The sequence below is a fragment of the Littorina saxatilis genome, linkage group LG1, assembly GCF_037325665.1.
Source record: "Littorina saxatilis isolate snail1 linkage group LG1, US_GU_Lsax_2.0, whole genome shotgun sequence".
NCBI classification, from domain to species: domain Eukaryota; kingdom Metazoa; phylum Mollusca; class Gastropoda; order Littorinimorpha; family Littorinidae; genus Littorina; species Littorina saxatilis.
The window spans coordinates 47,306,874-47,327,501 of NC_090245.1; the positions used below are offsets into that span (position 1 = coordinate 47,306,874).

The window sequence follows — 20,628 nt, forward strand, 5'->3', positions numbered from 1 at the left end:
CAGTTAAATTCAAAGAGCTTTTTTCCACTACAAAAAAGAGTTTATTGCTAAAACTCGCAAAGTTCATGACACTTGTCATGGACTGTTTGAGAAGCGAGTAAAATTTAATTCTCTTTTAGCTTTATACTCCGTTATCTGTTTTGTGTTGTTGGTAATAGTATTTTTGTCCTGATGTTAACTCACCCTCCACCCCCCCCCCCTCCCCCTTCCCCCCATTTCCCATAGTAAAGAAATGTATGTAATCACTTTGCACTTGTAGTGTTTTATTATTATTATTATTATTATTATTATTATTATTATTATTATTATTATTAGTATTATTATTATTACTAATTATTATTATTATTGTTGAATTGTTTCTTGTATTGTTTTTGCTCTCCCTCACCCCTCAACTCCCTTTTCTGTACATAGTCTGATTTCTTTTTGTTTTAGTTCCTTTTATTTGGTGTTGAATGAAATGTGTTTTTACTGTGTTTTTTAATTTTCCATGTACCCTCACGGGGTTTTATTGGAATAAAACTTGCCTTGCCTTGCCTTGCCTTGCCTTGCCTTGCGGACTCGGACTGACCCGCACCGTCCTGCACTCACACTGCGGACACAGGGAACCGAGTCTGAGTATGCTTATGGCCGTCGTGAGTGTGTCGTGTCACGGTGTGTGTGTGTGTATGTGTGTGTGTGTGTGATTAAAAAGGTTAACGTCGATGGGAGTATTCCCATGACGGCTGGTGCTTTGACGTGCCGCCACGCGAGGCTCAGTTGAGGTTCACGGTTACCGACGGACCATGCGCTATCGGGGATCCTAAATGTTGTATCAAGAGTTAGTTCCCTTGTAAGCTTCAACTCTCATTTTCGTGAAGGTAGGAAAAGTTTACCAATGTAGACGATTGTCCCAGAAGTTGACTTTGTACGAGGAATAACTTTGTGTTCCCAGTCACACGCTGAAATATGAGCAAGTAAGTTCCGAATACTGAAACAGTTGTTTAAGTTGTTATGCCAGATATTCTGCACGAACGCATAAACAGCCTGAAACGCATGGAAGCTTGGAAAGAGTGTTGTTATTGGCAGTTCCGTTCAACTCAGCAGTCAGTTGTCTTGAAATGTTCACACTGTACACAAAGAGTCGTCAGAACTTTTCATGGTGTTTAAGTCAATCGGAGATCGTCGATCGTTTGTAACGTACTGAATTAACAAGAAAAATTAAACTGACAGCTTAATTATCACGTTCAGACTGAAAAAAGAGACGGTCAGTCAACTTTTAGAAAGAATACACTGATCTGAGATGGTCAGTAAACTTTTACAGTTTTAGAAAGAATACACTGATCATATTCATGGTATCATACTAAGTAACCAACAGTCCAACTCCAAGCCCAATGCATTCTTATCTTATCCTTAGCGGATGACTATCGAGGACTGTCGTTTAATATCATAATTCATGTGTATGGTCCACCCTTAGTGGGAAAATCAGTGGCGCATGGTTCATGACTGTAGTGTAGGATATAATGCTGTCCGTTAACTGTTAACATTGTCTTGGCCCTTTTTGTTAGCGCACCTCCCGACTATCTCTTTTGAATGCATACATGTATAAGGCTCAAGCATGTGCCTTTGCTGGCCAGGCCCCCATGTGACACTCAAAACTGGCTGTTCAGGTATTCGCAAATGACAGACATCGATACTCAAAACACTACATTCTTTTTATTGGACATTTTGACGTGCAGACAGCAACAACAGCAGACCTGTTTACCCTTACGATTTTGGCGTAATTTATTACGATTTTCTGCAAAAAATACGCCATTCCGCTATCCGTGTCAAAACTACGATTTTCATAAATAAAAAAAAGGTAAAAATATTTATTTTTTTTGAATTTTGAATTTTTTTTTTTAATTAATTCACATGTTTGGCATTGTTTTTTTCAATGGCAAAATGGGGTGAAAAAGCACAGGACTGACCAGAGATCATGTCTGTCTGATGAGACGCTGGAGAGCCTTCTAGTGGTGAAGTCTCGCCCTCACTCATTCGGCAAGTGCAAGTACAGTAGAGAAGCGCTTGACACACTGAAAAAGGCCTACTACGAGCAAAAGAAAAAGAATCAGTGATGCATGTGCTTTTGATGTGATCTTCTTTGAATTTATGATGACTACAAAAACTGACTGATGTGTTTTGTTTGTGAATGATGTGTGCATGATTGCGTTTCGCGTTTGTCATGTGCGTTGTAATTGGCGACGAATGCTGGATGATTACTATTTTTGTGCCAGGATTACTATTTTTGGGGCTGAGCATTACTCCAAAACACTTATGGGGGTAAACAGGTCTGCAACAGACACACAATATTGAATGCATTCTATTCACTCAGTGGACATTTTGATGTGCAAACAGCAACAACAGACACACAATATTGAATGCATTCTAATTTCTATTCACTCAGTGGACATTTTGAATTTGACGTGCAGACAGCAACAACAGACACAGATACAAAAGTCGGACAGCAGTGCCAGCAACACCGACAGCGCCAGCAGCAGCGGTATGCCAGCCGTGACGGAGCAGCACAAAGAGCTGGCCACCAGCGCCACGCAGGAGTTTGAAAAGGCCAACTACTCCCAGAGCGTGTCGTACATGGCGAAGCTGCACAGACAGCGAGGCGTGGACCCCAAGGTGGTGCACAACTACGCTGTGGCCGCCTTCTATCACAGCAACCAGTGCGCTGTGGAGGAGCTCAAGAATGGGCTCAACGCTGCCTGTCAGATGGTAATACTTTATAAGAATGATGGGGTCTATGTCGATCCAAAAGAGTGGGATTCCCTGTAGGTGGAGTTCCTGTAGGGGGATTCCTTGTATACAGGGAAGCCCACAGGGTGGAGTTTTTAAATAAAACTTGCAAACCATACTCGAATTTCTAAGAAAAATCAAAAAAGATTAAAAAACATCAAAATCTACGGATGTCGCTAAGCATCACATGACTTTCAGCGATATCAGCGAAACGCTACAGGAACTATACCCTGTGGTACCACCTACAGGAACTCCACCTACAGGGAATCCCACTCTTTTGGTCGACATAGACCCTATCGGCCATAATAAGAATGATATTTACAATAAATTGAATGATGCATAATATTTCTAGAGCGCAAAATTTATGTATATCTTCCAAAGGTTAAACCCTGCTCAGAGCACTGTACAAACTACAAATCATTGCGGGGGAGGGGGGGGGGGGGGGACATAATGTTATTTACAATACATTCACACAAATATAAATCAACACATTGCAGTATATATAGTGTAACCCTCTTTTTAAGAATCCCCCAATTTAAGAATCCCCCTTTTTAATACCTTGACTTTTCAGATTTTCTGTTTATATATCCTCTTTCAGTTTCAATTTACCCCCATTCCATTGTTAAGACTTTTTTTATGACTCCTTTTTTGAGGCCTGATTTGCTCAGATTCAATCAATCAATCAATCAATATGAGGCTTATATCGCGCGTATTCCGTGGGTACAGTTCTAAGCGCATGGATTTTTTTTTATGCAATTTATATCGCGCACATATTCAAGGCGCAGGGATTTATTTATGCCGTGTGAGATGGAATTTTTTTTACACAATACATCATGCATTCACATCGGCCAGCAAATCGCAGCCATTTCGGCGCATATCCTACTTTTCACGGCCTATTTATTATTCCAAGTCACACGGGTATTTTGGTGGACATTTTTATCTATGCCTATACAATTTTGCCAGGAAAGACCCTTTTGTCAATCGTGGGATCTTTAACGTGCACACCCCAATGTAGTGTACACTAAGGGACCTCGGTTTTTTGTCTCATCCGAAAGACTAGCACTTGAACCCACCACCTAGGTTAGGAAAGGGGGGAGAAAATTGCTAACGCCCTGACCCAGGGTCGAACTCGCAACCTCTCGCTTCCGAGCGCAAGTGCGTTACCACTCGGCCACCCAGATTCTTGTTGGTCTTAAAGGGGGGATTCACATACATGTACATGGTGACGTGTTCAATTTTACTTTTGTTTTGAAATACCAGACTTGTCTAAGTTGTAAAATTAACAAAATGTTGCTGACGCTTGCCTGTAGTTTTAAAAGGCTGCCATATTCGTAGCGTTCATTAATTAATTCATATTGTTTACATGTGCCAATAATGTTATAAAACTGTACCTAAGGGGATATATATATAATATATAATGATTGGCTGTAGCTTTCGAACACAGAAAAAATTATTTCAGTATTGCAAAGTGGTGTTGATAGTGTCGAATGTAAACAGAACAGTCTCAAACGCCATCTTTGGTTTACGAAACGTCACGAAGTGACGTCAACGGTCTAGAAATAACCCAAGTCCTGGAGAACTGTTGCTAAACAATGCAATAAAGAATTAATTATTTCTCGTAATTGGTAAGGACTTCAAACCTAAAACTTTGCAGGAAGCTTAATTTATACATCCCCGCAACGATGGGAAAAGCCCTGGAAGTAATTAAACTAATTAAATAGGACTATGTCAGCCTTTAACTCAAGCAAGCCCCTTTGGCAACAAGATCCTTGTTTTGTCATAATTTAATCATGTATACCAATAACTTACCATACTTGTTTTATTTTTTTATTCTTTCCTACTTGATTGATCAGTTCTGTGTGTTGCATACTTCTGTTTTGGGTGTGTGACTCATACTTGATTGATTGTGTCGCCGTTGTTGTGTGTGTCACAGGCCAAGAGTGGGGAAGACCCGCTGGATGGGATAGAGGACGTGGAGAACGCAGTGTTGTACTTCAATCAGGCCGTGCTCAACTTCTACCTCAAGCAGTACCGAGCCGCGCTGGGGGTGCTGGACCGCGGCTTCCAGTACATTGAACCGCCAGGTAGGCTGCTCTCGTGGTAACACATGACATTTATTAAATTTACAGTCCACCCCCGCCTCGTGGAATCAGGTTGCCCCACCGTCTCAGATCTTGCCAGGTGTTTTACATGGGAGAATACCATCTTTCTACTTGGTCGCATACCAAACATTAACATCCTGGATGCTCTCTGTGCACAGTAGTAGTAGTTTATTTTTTGAGAATTAGTTTTGTAAAAGGCACTTGTTCCATTTTCAGAAAATTGGTAATTAAAAAAAAAAACAACTCACCACAGCAAGCAGTCAGGGTGTTGATTTTTAGTATGTGACCAAGTGGAGGGATGGTCTTATTCCATGTTAAAGCCTGGTCAGATCTGAAACAATGAGACAAACTGTTTTCACGAGCCGGAGAGGGCCTTTTAGAGATTCTGTTTCTGTTGTTATGGTTGTTTGTCAGTGTTAAGCATGTAGACTGTCACTTCTCGATCTTAAAGCCACAGTAAGCCTCCCGTAAACCATCACAAATACTGTCAGGCTTTTACACACAGGGATGTCGTTAGGCGTCGGACATCGGACATAGACCGATTAAAAGGCTCAAATGTCCGATTCACTTAGCCGCATGGCGGTCAGATGTCCTATCGTTTTCAACTGAGCGCGGTCATTGTCCGATAAGAACTCCATTCCTTCGGACAGCGCGTTATTTGATAATTTTCCTTTTATGATAATAATCTTCAAAAAGTGACAAAGCGATCTCGCGTACAGGTGCACTGAAGTTGTGCAGTGCAGATCTTGCGTTTTACGAACCGTTTGCGGTATGAGCTGTTTGCGTACATCCGTCTACAGCACTAAAGTTAGGAGTACGGGAGACAACTCCAACTGACCAAGGCTCGCGTATGCTTTAATTTGCTTTCGGTTAGAGTTGAAGCGCACGGCACTGAATTATGCCACCGAAAAAAGCTAAAGCCTGCCAAACAAACAAAAAAGCTGAACACGTTTGGCGTTTCAACGCCATCGTGTGCTACATTAGGGCCAAGAAGAACATGGGAAAACACGTCTAGCAATAGCATAATTCCGGAAAATGACAGCGCCAATGACAGTGTCGCCGCTGAAACCTCCACAGTCACGGAAAGTAAAGTTTCGTGACTTGAAGATGTACGTGTCGGTACAACAGGACATTCGCACAGACAGTCTTTTAATAAGGTTAACTATTCATGGCTGACCCTGTTTAGTACTAGTTGGTTAGAATTCGACAGCAAAGAGACCATCTATATAGGTAAACTGTTTTGTCGAATATGTCAAGAAAAAGCTCTGTCAGAAAATCATGCAGTTTGTGTGCCAATCAAAGTAAGAGTGCTGAAGTTTTTGGTTGCTTTTTAGTTTGTTTGTTTCTTTTTTGTGTGTGTCCTGTTTGAAACAAAAGTAATAAAACAATATACGCACACAATGTTGGTGCATATATTGATATGTGTGTGTGTGTGTGTGTGATCATAATTTTGTGTTGTGCACAAAATTATAATGTCTTATTAAAATGTCTGAAAGCAGTCAAATGTCCTATTGATGCCGAAGAGCTCAGGACATTTGTCCTACAAGTATGAATTTGTGGCAACATACCTGTACACACAGTACAAACACCCTTTCGTTTACACATGCACTAACCACTTTTGAACATCCTATGTATTTCTCTGTAAAGAGCGAGAAAATTTCAAAGAATTTATTTTTGCGTGGTTTATCTTACCCCTGAGCCACCGCGAACCTGTGTGATCCAGTTTCCTTTTTTCACAATGTAGTCGTCAGTTTGTGATTTCAATGCGACTCGCTGTAAGCTTATCAGCAATACAGTGGTACCCCTCTATAACGACTTTGAAAATGTAACCGAAATTCGGTCGTTATATGGAGGGGTCGTAACATGGAGGATTGGTTTATGTCTGGGTCCATCAATGATCATGAATGACATGGGCGTTTTGATTGATGCCACCCACAAAGTAATGTTATTCTTCCCTTAAAACGGTTATGGTAAACAGTTTTCTATTCAATTATTTACCCACACATAGTTGTCTTGATTGTTTAATGAAGCCCCGTAACTACTCGTGGGTTAAGGGTTTGCAAATTAAAACACGCTGAGGTCGAACAAAAGTATGCGGTCCCAAAGCATGCACATCGATCTCGATACCAGATTCTAATCATAGTCATGCAGAGATTTGGTTAAAAACAAAGAAGTGTCCTAAACGCTTGTTTAAAAAACTTGTAAGCCTTTGCAGACGTTAAGCAGTGTGTTGAAACTGATGTAAAATTGTTGCGAAAAGCGTCAGTTTTCACGATAAAACTTTGACTCGCTCATTCACGGGACATAACTGCACTCCGGACTGTCCACAGTGTTGAGCAATTTAGGAGAGTACACTACTGACACCTTCAAACTTCACTGCCTGAGAAGAGTTTATTGATTCAAGCGAACGCGTGGTTCTATAACGCGTCACTCGGTCACGGATCGGGGAAAACAAAAAACCAGTTCCAGATTTCGAAACCATGTTCGTCAGCCATTGTTTTTAGCAAGACAGACCACATGTGCACGAGCTTCGCTGACGTACATCGCAAAATGTCATGACGTCACCACAACTTTCGGTTTTGGTTCGATCTGCGGATTGCTTTCATGACGTTTCTGTAACTTTGTCTGTTTATAAGGTAGGAATTTCTGCACAGTTCTTTGCAAAATGAAGCAGATATCTGGCAACTGACCTTTATCTAGTCAAAATAAAGTAATGACCTGGATTAGAAACGAAAAACCATGGCTTCAGCCATTTGCGTGCCGAAGTGATGTTGTACATGTACAGGATTTCAACACGTGTTTGTGTCCGTATTGCGTACTGACTCGACTGGAGATACAAGTTAGAGTTAACCAAACCCGTGATAATTTTGGGAAAAGTCGTTATAAGTCCACGTATGGACGGTCGTATCAGAGAGGTGGACGTAATATGGAGGTGAGAAATACCAAGACAAAGAAGGAGAAAAAATCCGTCAGAGAAAAGTTGGTCGTAATATTGAAGGACCCGTAAAAGAGAGGGGTCGTAAAGAGAAGTACCACTGTAGCACGTTATTGTGTACCTCTGAATCTAAACGCAACAAACGGCTGCGATTCACACGAACTAGAGCGATGACAGTTGACTGTTCAGAGGAACGGGCGCTAGGCAGAACCGTCGTCTGCTACGAGAAAGACGGTTTGCGTGACACGTTTCTGGGCTTTTCTTTTTTCAAACTTTCAAAACTTCGAATTGTACGTCTTGATAAAAAATGAATTCTTTTATGATTTAAGAATGTTTGTGACACAAGCTGTCAATTTATTATCTACATTTTAAAAGTTAGTTCTAGCGCCAAAACTTTTTTGATTTGCTGATCAGAGGGTCCACGAAAATAAATTCTTTGAAAATTGCTCGCTCTTTACGTAGGGCACCTAGGATGTTCTCAAGCGGTGAGTGTTTAAACGAAAGGGTGTTTGTACTGTGTGTAAAAGCCTGACAGTATCTCTGATGGTTTACGGGAGGCTTACTGTGCCTTTAACATGTTGTTGTTTTTGTGTTGTAGCAGTCTGCCTCATTTAGTTATCATTCTCGTCAAAGAGCACACTTGGTGATAGTACATTGTCTCAGCTGGTTGTTTAGACACGTCTCCAGGCAACGCTCCAGTCCTATAATCACCAGGGTCTTCCAACAGCCTGCAAAGACCTTAAATCGTACTGTTCAGCCATTTTAAAGTGTGTGTTCTAATGTTGTATTTTATTTGCACATAGTTTATGTAGTCAGTGAGATATATATACCTGTAGGTACTCATAGTAGTAATAATACCGAAGTCAGTTTGTGTTGCATGATTTGTAACTGTTTTCTTAATGCTAAAACTGCATTATTATGGCATTAAAGTCTTCAAACTCATTAGTGTTCAGTTCTTGCCATTACTGGCGAATAAGCTTCCTTTATTTATCTCACTTAGTTTTGAAAGCTTTATATGATAATATGTGACTTGTGATCGTATTGGGGATGAATAGTTACTTTAGTTGTTGCTCCTTCCGTTTAGCAGACGTTTGCTTTTTATTTGTTGTTCGTTGCTGAGGCTTTATTTATTTTTTGTTCACCTGTTTACTTTGGTTATATTTGTGTTTATCTTTTATGTTTTGGGTCATGTGATTGTGCTTTGTTTATGTCCCGCTTGGCTCAGTTTACTTCACCCCACTTCTTATGACTTGGTTTTAAGAAAGTGGTAAGATGCACACTCGGTGCGAATTGCTGCAGGATACCTAACTCAGTAACCGCTTGCCTTGATCACTGTCAACTGTCACAGTTGCTTTTCACCCCAGAGCTCTCTGTTGCATCTGTTTCTTTTAATGCATTAGTCTTTGGTTCAGTTTTTGTGTAATTGATACCTCAGAAGCTGTGTGGTTATACATTTAGAAGTTCTGTTGACAAAGCACTTCTTGTAAGCTTGGGTGCATAACTGAACCCTAATTTGAATACAATCGAACCCCGGGCACCTTCCAAGACCCACTAATTGAAGACTTCCCCCGTCTTAACACCTTGCTTTTTCAGGTTCTCTGTACATAACCTCTGTAAATTTACCCCCATTTTAAGACTCCCTCCTTTTTAAGACCTGATTTTCTCAGATTTTGTGGAGGTCTTAAAAGGGGGATTCCACTGTACATTTTCCTGACTGTAATATCAGAGGGTGTTTCTTTGTCCACAATGCAGCTCTTCAGCTACAATTGCAAGGTAATGTGAAAGGGTGGCATGGATTTCCCTCCAAGAGATTTTTCTCGATGCACAGACTGTTTTCAGTGCACAGTTTGGTCGTGTGAAAGTGTGGGAAGTAAAGATGCTAATCACAGACGTTAGCAGACCAGCTGCAGAGTGTAAAGTGTTCCACTTCCAGGCTAAAATTAACATCGTTAACTTTCTGTGTCAGTTTTTGTCTTCCACGTTTACCCCAAAACAGTGATTCCAACTGACAAAAGTATTTTCCTGGACAGATCTAGTGTGTGATGTCAAAGTTTGCAGAAGATGCTAGAATATCATGAGAGGATTAGACCAGTGAGTTGCTGAGCTAGTACATCACAGATTGTTCGTGCTAATACATGTATTAATATTAATCGAATCTATATATGCTTTTACATTTTTGGTTCTACACCTGTGCAGCTTCTTAACAGAACATAACAGTTGTGACCTACTAAACTGTAGACATTAATTCATGTGTTGGTGCATTCTCTCTGGTGTACAGTTTTGTAGCCAAGTAACACTTACGGTGCAGAAAATAATATAATCATATGTGGATCATCTTTTTAGATGAGGGTGTCTATGTTGCTTGGAGCACAGACTAAATCTTTTCTTGGAATGGTTTTATGATTTAGCATGTATGAGGTGATTGGATGTCATTGCAGTGGTTTGTACTGGGATCTTATTGATTAATTTATTTATTTATTCTTTTATTTTTAATTTGTATTCCTCTATTTAGTTATTCATTCCTCTATTTATCTATTTATGCATTTATCTATCTACATAATGTATTTATTTGTCTATTTATTTTGTCCTCTTATCTTTTGCTTGTTTTATTTGCCCTGTTTGTTTACCTTCTGTTTGCAAATTGAAAAATAAAACAGAAATAACTGGGAAGAATGACAAATGTGCTTTTATTAAAAGCTTCATCCCTGTAAATGTGTCAAGAAAGTTATGGTGAACTTTGTCATTTTTGTTGTTGTTGATGGTTTTTTTTTGGTCACAGCAGTCTAGACTAAGGTTTAGTTAATTAGTAAGGCTGCTTTCTCCCTGGAGAAAGCGAGCTGCCATACAGTATGGCGCTTCCCAGTTATCTTTCCTTTTATCCTGCATGTGTGTGTTGATGTTTTCCAAGCCTTGAGAGTGAGACTTTCGCTGTCAACTTGGGATCTTTGTCGTGTGCATGCATGCAATGAGACTCTTGGAATCAAATCCCCAGCTGAACCCTGGATTTGAACTCACACCAGTAGCAACAAACTGGTTTCAATGCCAGATCTGCTAATAAATTAGCTATCTCCTCCCGTAGTGTGGCAGAATGGGAAGGAAGTGGCAAGGGAGAGGACAATTTTAGAATTGCTTTTTTTGTTTGTTTTTTGTAACTCAGTTTTACCTTAAATAGATCTATGCCTTGATAACATGCTTTGTACAATTATGATTGCTATTTTGAGTGAGTGTTTTTTGTGAGTGTGAATCATAAAGATGTGTTTGCACTCTAATGTTTACATTATGTCAATGTGGTGAAGTTTGCTGAAGGAAAGTTGTTTGTTACAGACGAGGCGCTGGCCCAGAATGTCTTACTCCTGTGGACAGAGTTACACCTGTGTGTTGGACAGGTGAGTCCTTTCTTTAAACATTCACACCTGTGTGTTGGACAGGTAAGTCCTTTCTTTAACTCATTCGCTGCGCGTCGGACGTGGAAGTCCGACACCTGTGTTTAGCGTTGGCTGCGTGCCGGCACTTGAGATCCGACGGATATCACGAATTTTTAACGGTGTAAACGGTCCTGCTGACCAAGGGAAACAACCCATGCAATGAACTTCTGTCTGTCTACAGTGGAACCATTCACTGTAAACAGTTCCTTCCCTTCAATTGTTGGGATTAATTTAATTTTGTTGGCGGTGTGCGACCCACGTGTTTTGACTTTTCAAAGATGGCGGATCGTTCTGCTGAGACGTAGTAACTTGAAAAGAGTGCTAGAACTTGTTATTCAGTACGGTTATGATCTTGACCTTAGCGATGATGATAGTGGAGATGATATTTTAGATTCTGGTGACGAGTTTGTGCCAATGGACGATCATTTGGGTGATGATTCGGGCAATGAAAGTGTCGATCATGACATTGTGTATGATGAACCCATGACGTAACAAGTTTTTTTGTTTTGCTTCAAATTGGATATTTTGCCTGGATATGAAGACAACAAAAGGTATGTACTTTCAAATGTTTCATATATTTTCTAAAAAAGTAAGTTCCAAACTTTGCAAAACATAAAGGTATGTAAGGTTATTTTGTGTTGTTGATTTTTAATAATTTTTTCAAAATGGCTCTAAATCGCGCGCTGGCAGGGAACACAGGGGAAATTTAGACGCGCTTTGAATGAGTTAAACATTCACACCTGTGTGTTGGACAGGTAAGTCCTTTCTTTAAACATTTACACCTGTGTTTTGGACAGGTAAGTCCTTTCTTTAAACATTCACACCTGTGTGTTGGACAGGTAAGTCCTTTCTTAAACATTCACACCTGTGTGTTGGACAGGTAAGTCCTTTCTTTAAACATTCACACCTGTGTGTTGGACAGGTAAGTCCTTTCTTTAAACATTCACACCTGTGTGTTGGACAGGTAAGTCCTTTCTTTAAACATTCACACCTGTGTGTTGGACAGGTAAGTCCTTTCTTTAAACATTCACACCTGTGTGTTGGACAGGTAAGTCCTTTCTTTAACACTTTCGCGACGGGAGGTGGCTAAATTAGTAACATCGCTGACACGCCCACGGACGGGAAGTGACTATTTAAGTAACAGACATACAAGGTACACGACTCGTGATTGCTTCCCGGTTTTTGAAGCTTGCAATAAATTGAGTTGTTTCCCTTGATACACATGACTTGCTCTCCGCCATGTGCAAATTAGAGAAGATTTGAGTGGTTTTTTCGAACAAAACAAATGAATCGAAGGCGAGCCTTGTCACGGGAGGAGATTCTCCGGATGTTGGATCTTGAGGATCCTGTAGATCATGATTCCGACGTGTTGTTTTCGCCTCAAGAAAACGATAATAGCAGTGATATTGAGGAAGAAACAGTCCTGTTGTTGCTAGTATGAGTCGGCAAACTACACGTGGTAGGGTGGTACTGCATGAATCTTCGAATCGTGTAGTTGCAAGGGGGGCGTGGCAGCACTGATAACAATGGATGGCTGGAGCCTCCTAATCCTTTTGGAAATGTTCATAGGTGTACAGTTGGGACTTTGTTGTGAAAATGTGACTTATATTCAATATGGATTACCTAGACATCATTTGGTGAGTGTCACAGTTTTGTTTCATTTGAGTCAGGATGCTGTGAGTGAATGCGGGATTTGCTTGTTTTTTTCTTTGTACTGTCTCCTTATTTCTGTGTAGAATTTTAACAATATTTCAGCTAATTCATAGGTTTTACACCTTGTTTGGTTATAAAATTATTTATAATACTTTCTGTTAAAAAATAACTTTTAAAAAAGCAGTGGAAAAGAAAGCACACACAAAAAAACGTTAAAAAACACAAATTATCCCCCTTTCACACCCCCCCCCCCCCCCCCCCCTTTGCTAAAACAAATCGCGTGACAAACTTATAAATAGCACGACTGAACTGGGCATCCATTTTTTAATTAGTACACAAAATTTGGTGGTGATTGGACTTAATTCAAGCTTGCTAGACAGATTTCTTTACAGTTACTGTTTTTTGGGAAGTTTCTTGGTGGGAAGCTTGGGCAGGCAGGACGTTAACGCCGTGGCAATGCTAGTCACAATAGTGTTAAACATTCACACCTGTGTGTTGGACAGGTAAGTCCTTTCTTTAAACATTCACACCTGTGTGTTGGACAGGTAAGTCCTTTCTTTAAACATTCACACCTGTGTGTTGGACAGGTAAGTCCTTTCTTTAAACATTCACACCTGTGTGTTGGACAGGTAAGTCCTTTCTTTAAACATTCACACCTGTGTGTTGGACAGGTACGTCCTTTCTTTAAACGTTCACACCTGTGTGTTGGACAGGTAAGTCATTTCTTTAAAGCTGAACAGTAGCGATGAAACTAATTAGTTGGCTTTAGAAAAAAAAAGAGGGGACACAATGCAGCTACGATCCACCTTTTGCTACCCTGGATACTGTCCCCTGATGTGTGTATATCCCATCCGGCCTCCCCAAGTCTCCCTCGCATCCCCCTATTAAAAGCCCAAGCTGTTGTCACAATGTTCAGTCTGACTGCAAAGCTAGAACCTGTCGCTTCTCTCAAAAGCAAGCCAAGCTGAAAGATTCTTTCGTGCACTGTACGTGGCTGAAGTTAGACTGATACCTCACTGAACAGCTCAGGCCTTTTTACAGGGGTATGCGCCGACAACTTGGGTAGGACGAGTGGAAGACACATACACATCAGGGGACAGTATCCATGGTAGCAACATATGAATAGGAGCTGCATTGTGTCCCTTCTTTCTTTCATAAGCCATATAATTCGTTTTATCGCTACTGTTCCGCTTTAGACATTGACACCTGTGTGTTAAGACAGGTTAGACCTTGTGCAAGGGGATGAAATCACCTTCGTCGAAGAGGAAAAATGATGCTCTCTTAAGGCAGGCATGTAAATACGTTCTCAAAGATGCATGCACACATTTGCCTACATGCACCCACACACATCGATCGGCACGCACACACACACACACATGTACACACACACAAACTCACACGCACAGTGGTTGACAAACACAACTTCTCACAAGTTTCTCCCACTTCAACCCTCCCAGCTTTGTTTACTGTATGACTAACATCTTGAACACTTTTCTTACAGCCAGACAAAGCTCTGCGAGTGCTTGGTTACCTGGAGAAAGGCACGTCAAACGGCAAGAGTGGGGGGCAGGGCAGCGGCACACCTGAACGGGGGGAACAAGGGAAGGAAGGGTCCTCAGGCACCTCTGAGGGCAACGATGCTATCAAGGCCAAAATATGCTTGGTAAGTTTGTTCTGAGTACAGGGGAACCCCTTTTTTAAGACCTCAAAATGTCTGAAAAAATGAGGTCTTCATTAAAAGGGAAGGTTTCTTAAAACGAGGTCAAATTTACAGAGGTAATATACAATCAATCAATATGAGGCTTATATCGCGCGTATTCCGTGGGTACAGTTCTAAGCGCAGGGATTTTTATTTTTTTAAATTTTTATTTTATGCAATTTATATCGCGCACATATTCAAGCCGCAGGGATTTATTTATGCTGTGTGAGATGGAATTTTTTTACACAATACATCACGCATTCACATCGGCCAGCTGACACACAAAATGAAAAACCGCGGTCTTAAATGAGAAGTCTTAAAATGGGAGGTCTTGAAAGGGGGATTCCACTCTATTGCTTTGTTCTTTTAAGTGAGAGGGGGGGGGGGGGTTCTCTTCTTCATTTTTGATGGAGAATTAACTGCTGGTGTAAAATACCATCATTGTCAAGAAGCACCAATTTAGCTTTTGTTGCTCTCTCTCTTTCTTTCTTTCTCTCGCTCTCTCTCTCTCTTTTTTTTTTTTTTTTAATGTGTATTTACTGAATATGACATGTACCCTCTAAACATTTGTCATACCCCACAGTCATTTTGATTTTATGTGTTGGCAGTTCAAGACTCGGTGCCTGGCCATGATGAAGTCACTCAAGTCATGCAAACGAGAGATCAAGACACTGGTCAGCAGTCCCGGATTGGCTGTAAGTTAGAACACCTGTTATATCTTTCTGCCCTACCCCCACTCTCCTTCACCATCCTTCATCTGATACAGAATGATTTATTTATCTCATTTGTGTTTTTGATTTTCAAATAGAAAAAGTGTGGAAATAACTCTGTCGGGTGTGTATGGGTTGTGAGAGAGTGAATACTCTTGGTTATAGTGAGGCAAGTTTGGGTCCAAAATGTAAACTTACTGTTTTGGATAGCTAAGTAAACGGTCTCTTTATTATGTTTTGTTAGTTATTAAACTTAAAACCTGAAATTCTTAATCGGTCAGTTTCAGTACTCATTCTTTCGTTCACGGTATGCCAAAACAGGGGACGGCTGTGCAGTATGTACGTGCATACTTTGAGTATCTGCGCGGTAACAGCAAGAAGGCACAGAAAATCCTGACGTCAGCGCCCACCACTGGCATCCCCTCGGCAGGGCAGAGTCTGCAGCTCATGTTCCACAACAACATGGCGTGCATACACCTGCAGATGAGGCGACCGCACACAGGGGCTCACCATCTGCAGCGAGCCTGGCAGGAGAACGAGAAGGCCATGAAGGAGGTCAAGGCCACGTCAAAAGGTCAGTGCTTTGCAGGATGCTGTGATGTGAGTGTCACATTCATTTCAAACCTTTAGGCAAATGATTAAGTAATTTCTTGGAGTGTAATTTCTTTGAGAGGTGACGGAATCTTTCAACCCTGTCGTTAGCCATATATTTTTGCTCTCTTTTGAACCAGACACTGATGGGTGGATAAGAAGCTGGCATCCAATGCGAAAGGTAGAGTGGTCAAATCCGACCATTTTCTATTGAACACATAGCAGTAAATCCTTTGTATGATCAAACAATCCAGTTTGCTGCTAGAACACTGTATTTCATATGTATTTTGTGAACTTGCAGGCAAACCCATTCAGTATGTAGCCATCAGCCGTCACTACGAGCTGCTGTACAACATGGGCATACAGGCGCTGCACTGCTGCAAGCCCTCCCAGGCCTTCGACTGTCTGGTGGTGGCTAGTCAGGTGTATCAGGTCAACCCCCGACTCTGGTTACGCCTGGCTGAATGCTGCGTCATGCATCACAGAGAGGTGAGTGGCAGTACAACTCATTTTCCCCTTGGGTTTCTCAGGTGGAAGCTTGTTGATGATTGTTTTCTTTGGCCCAAATCTTTTGAGTTGGTACTACAGTCGACCAGCCAAGGGACCCACCAAACATGGTCATTATAGACAGGTGGTTGCTATGGAAAGGGGAATTATTTTTTTAAACACTCATAGGGGATTTGTAAAGGTGGTCGTTATGGGCAGGTGGCCGTTTTCAAGAGGTGGTCGCCAGAGCAGATAGGACAGAAGTACCAACAGTAGGGATCCATATGGTTGGCGTTTCATCTGACGTAGATAGTCTTATAGCTCTTTAGCACAAAGAAATCAATCCTTTGCTTTAGCTCCTTCTCTTTTTTCAAAGAGAAGGGGGGGGGGGGGGGGGGGGGGGGGGGGCACTTGAATAGTTGTGTTTTTCCGTATGTGTTTGACACAGAATGTTCTTCCTCTCTAGGGGTAGGGAGTTGAAGACGTAACAATTTTCTTTATTTTTGTGTGAAAACTTTATGATTTGATATCCCAGATATCAAGTGTAAAGTGGAGATTTCACTGAGTGTTAGCTGACAGTTCTTCTTTATTGTGATGTCTTAAGGTATCAGATAACATTAAATTTGCTCTATGTGTGTTGTTAAGAGCAACGACGACGACTCCAAGCTAGAGAAGCGACAGCAGGTGATCCAGGGCTCTGTGGGCAGTGGATACCACAGGAAACTCATCGTCGGCCCTGGTACCGGTCAGAACAAAACTAGGTGTGTATTTGTGCAAGCATAGTCTGTTGTATGTTAGTTTCAGTTAACACATTAGTGTACAATAATGCTGTCCTAATTTCAGCGGTTACCATGGAGAGCTTATCATTGGTCCTGGTACGGGGCAGAATAAAACAGTATGTGTCTTCTTCTTTCTTCTTCTTCTTCTCGTTCACTAAAACTGTATAATAATAATAATAAATGAGCATTTATATAGCACAACATCATAACTTTACAATTATGCTCTTTGCGCTTGACACATTTAAAATTCAAACACAGTTATGTGCAATACCTTATTTTTCGAATTTGTAATCATAGGTATTTGGCCATACTTTTTATTTTCAAATGCATTTATATTTCAGAGATTATGTTGTGTTTGTAATTTTACAAAGTTTGCCATCAAAGTTGACCGTGTATTGTTACATACTTTACTACTCATATGACTAGAGTGGGGTTAGGACTTGGAGCTGATGAAATGTATTAACATGGATGGAGATTTTTATTCACACATCCAGCAATAGTCCTTGTTTTTGTGTGTTACAGCAACAACCCAGCAGCAGCAGTGCCGGCACTGTCCATGGAGTTTGCGTCCATGTGTCTGAGTAACGCCCTCAACCTGCTGCCCCCTGACCCCCTGGACGTTGAGATCACTCCTGTTGAGGACAACGATACCACGTACGCCACACTTTTTTAGTTCTTTACACACAGGGGCCGGGTAGCTCTGTTGGTAGAGCACTGGACTTGTGATCCTAGGGTCACAGGTTCGAATCCACCTGGGAAGCGTGACTCTTGTTGCTGCTAGCTTTCCACTGGGAGGAAGCGACCCAAGTTTCCCAACAATGGGATAATAAAGTAAATGAAATAAAATCTTTCTCACTTTTATTCAGTGTCTGCATTTGAAAGTAGGGAGTATACACGTCTCATCAGAACCCTGAACCTCAGTGCATCTTATCCTTCAGATGCTGAAATCTGTCTTTTCATGAACAGTGGCAGTAGATAAGTCCACTGTAAATGAATGCGCCAAGTTTGTATTAATCACGTACGTGTGTTAAGTTTCATGATGACCTGTCGGTATTACCTCGACCCTGTGAATGTTTCAGTCAATCGTTCTGCTGTCGTATATATATAAGTATTAAGCTGATTATAATTCTTTCATGTGTTACGCTTGCATATCATGTTGATTTCAATGTAATGTCAGTCTCTTAACTCTATATCGAAGAGACCATAAACGTGGGGGAAAAAATATGTGAAAATGAATTTTGAAGAAAGTTTAAAGATTTTGCTTTAAATGAACAACGGAGTCTGTCTGAATACTACATGTGTTCATGTGTGCTTCACAGCAAAGCAGCAGCAGAGCCAGCCTTGGTACCAGCCCCACCTGCCAGCCCCATGAGACCCACGGAAGTCGCCAACCTCAGGTCTGGCTAGTTGGATGTGTCAGTTATAGGATGGTGCAAAAACTGTCTGAATTGTTGTCTCCTGTTGATCCTAGATAAGACCATAGATAACTCTTCTGATTGCAATGGGCCAGTTGTATTCTTGGTGTACAGCAGTATGTATATGTTATGGTGTAACAGCAGTGCAAATGAAAGGGATTATGAGGTAGGTTTGCAAAGAAAACCAGCGAAAGTACATTTAAAATTAATTTTAGTGATGGTTTTCATGCAAGAGCTTTTATGCGTGTGTGTGTGTGGGTGTGTGTGTGTGTGGGTGCGTCTGATTTTGTTGTATGTGTAAGAGGGCCCCAAAGGGTTTAAAATCGTGATCGTGATTGGCGTTTTTTGACCTTTCTGTGACCGTGATTGCCGAAATTTCCATTTCTGTGATTGTGATGGGACTTTGCCCGTGATTCTTGATGACAAAAAAATCAAGTCTCGTGATCGTGATCGTCATTTGTTTTCGTGATCGTGATGGGCATTATTGCAAAGCATTTTATTTTCAACGTACATTTTTCACAGCTGTATCACTCTATGATCCTCTGTTCGTCAAGGTGTTTGTGATCGTGAAAACAAAAATCAAGGTAACTGTGATCGTGAAAGCTAAAATTTCCCTTCCCGTGATCGTGATGATACCCCCCCTTTGGGGCCCTCGTGTAAGAGTGTGATTTTTTTGATTTTTGTGTGTGTGAGTAATAATTCTCTTTCCTGCTGTTACAGGTGTTCCATCCTGGCCGCCAGTGCCTACGTTGCCCTGTGTCTCAACGACTTCCGGGTAGCCCTCAAACACGCACAGAACCTGCTGAGACAGCCACGTCTGTCTGGGGCACAACGGTCAGTGAAAATACTTATGCTTGTACCCACAAACACCCATATTAGACTGAATTCTTCTTCTTCTTCTGCGTTCGATGTTATTAGACTGAATGATTGCCTGGTACTTCTCAAACACGCACACAACATGCAGAGACAGCCTCGTCCGTCTGGGGCATGACGGTTATTGAAAGGTCACTGAAAATTCTACCTTTTGTATCCATGCATGCGTGCATCCAGAGAGAATTAAGTATTCATTGACTGTCACGAAGTGGTTTGCATGTGAATTTAATGTACGTGTTCTGCCCTATTGCACTGTCTCTACCCTTTCACACCAAACACTTCAAAAACAGAATCTGGGAGGATGCAGGCTCATTATTTCCTCAACCAAGAAACAACATACTTCTTCACTTTAAATACATCAATACGAAACAACTTTTCGACACACAGTTCGCACAATCTTCCAGCTTTCACCCAAGGCATGTAAATACATATTATAACAATACTTTCTCAAATAATAGATTAACGCACACAAGAAGGTACCAACAGACACTCACGAGTTCGTATCACGGCTCACTGCATGTCGCCAGTTCACTTACTTGTCTCGCTGAATCCTCGTAGAATAATGAATTCAGATGCCAACACACAGAGATGCTAACACACCCCTTTCGCTGAAGATGCCAACACACACCTTTCACTGAAGAGGCCAACCCACACCTTTCACTGAAGATGCCAACACACCTCTCACTGAAGATGCCAACACACACCTTCCAGGTTTCTCCCCGAGAAACCCTTCCGCCCGTAGCGGAAACAACCGTCGTCAGCTACGACCGGTATCGATGAAGACTCCACTCGTCTAGTCATCTGCGCCGAGGTGGTCCCTTGCTTCCACCATCGTCCCGCGCTTCTCCCGTGTAAGGACCCTCCCTTATACGCCATGGAAATCCCTCATGGAAACTCCTAAAGAATTTAACCAAGTCTTAATACAACATTCTCTAAAACCATCTCTTCTTCCAAACGTTCATGTACCACTCATACATTCTCGTTCATTCCACTTTCACATTCCGTCCACATTCAATATCCAAACTAATACTTAATCTATGAATAACACTCCCCATACAAAGCATGACCGTCTTAAACATAACATGAATGCGTAGCAATTATGTTCAAGAAATTCCCCATGAAAAACCGTGATACAATTACATCAAGAATTCTCTCAACGCTTCACACTAAGATTTGGTGCACTTTATATGCACTAAC

At 41.3% G+C, this 20,628-nt stretch overlaps 1 protein-coding gene across 2 annotated transcripts in view; it reads left to right on the forward strand.

The window, feature by feature from the left end:
- Window positions 1–822: 822 nt before the first annotated feature.
- LOC138971660 (CCR4-NOT transcription complex subunit 10-like) overlaps window positions 823–20,628 on the forward strand; it is a 41,166-nt gene continuing 21,360 nt past the window's right edge. The window contains exons 1-13 of one of the 2 annotated variants that reach the window (XM_070344433.1): window positions 823–953; window positions 2,448–2,742; window positions 4,697–4,847; window positions 9,553–9,573; window positions 11,125–11,186; window positions 14,380–14,541; window positions 15,186–15,272; window positions 15,609–15,861; window positions 16,180–16,367; window positions 17,010–17,125; window positions 17,666–17,797; window positions 18,463–18,540; window positions 19,279–19,392. In XM_070344433.1, coding sequence (XP_070200534.1) covers window positions 946–953; window positions 2,448–2,742; window positions 4,697–4,847; window positions 9,553–9,573; window positions 11,125–11,186; window positions 14,380–14,541; window positions 15,186–15,272; window positions 15,609–15,861; window positions 16,180–16,367; window positions 17,010–17,125; window positions 17,666–17,797; window positions 18,463–18,540; window positions 19,279–19,392 — 1,667 coding nt within the window. In that variant the 5' untranslated portion in view covers window positions 823–945. The remainder of the gene's footprint in view (window positions 954–2,447; window positions 2,743–4,696; window positions 4,848–9,552; window positions 9,574–11,124; window positions 11,187–14,379; window positions 14,542–15,185; window positions 15,273–15,608; window positions 15,862–16,179; window positions 16,368–17,009; window positions 17,126–17,665; window positions 17,798–18,462; window positions 18,541–19,278; window positions 19,393–20,628) is intronic. The other variant, XM_070344438.1, reaches the window with a different exon arrangement.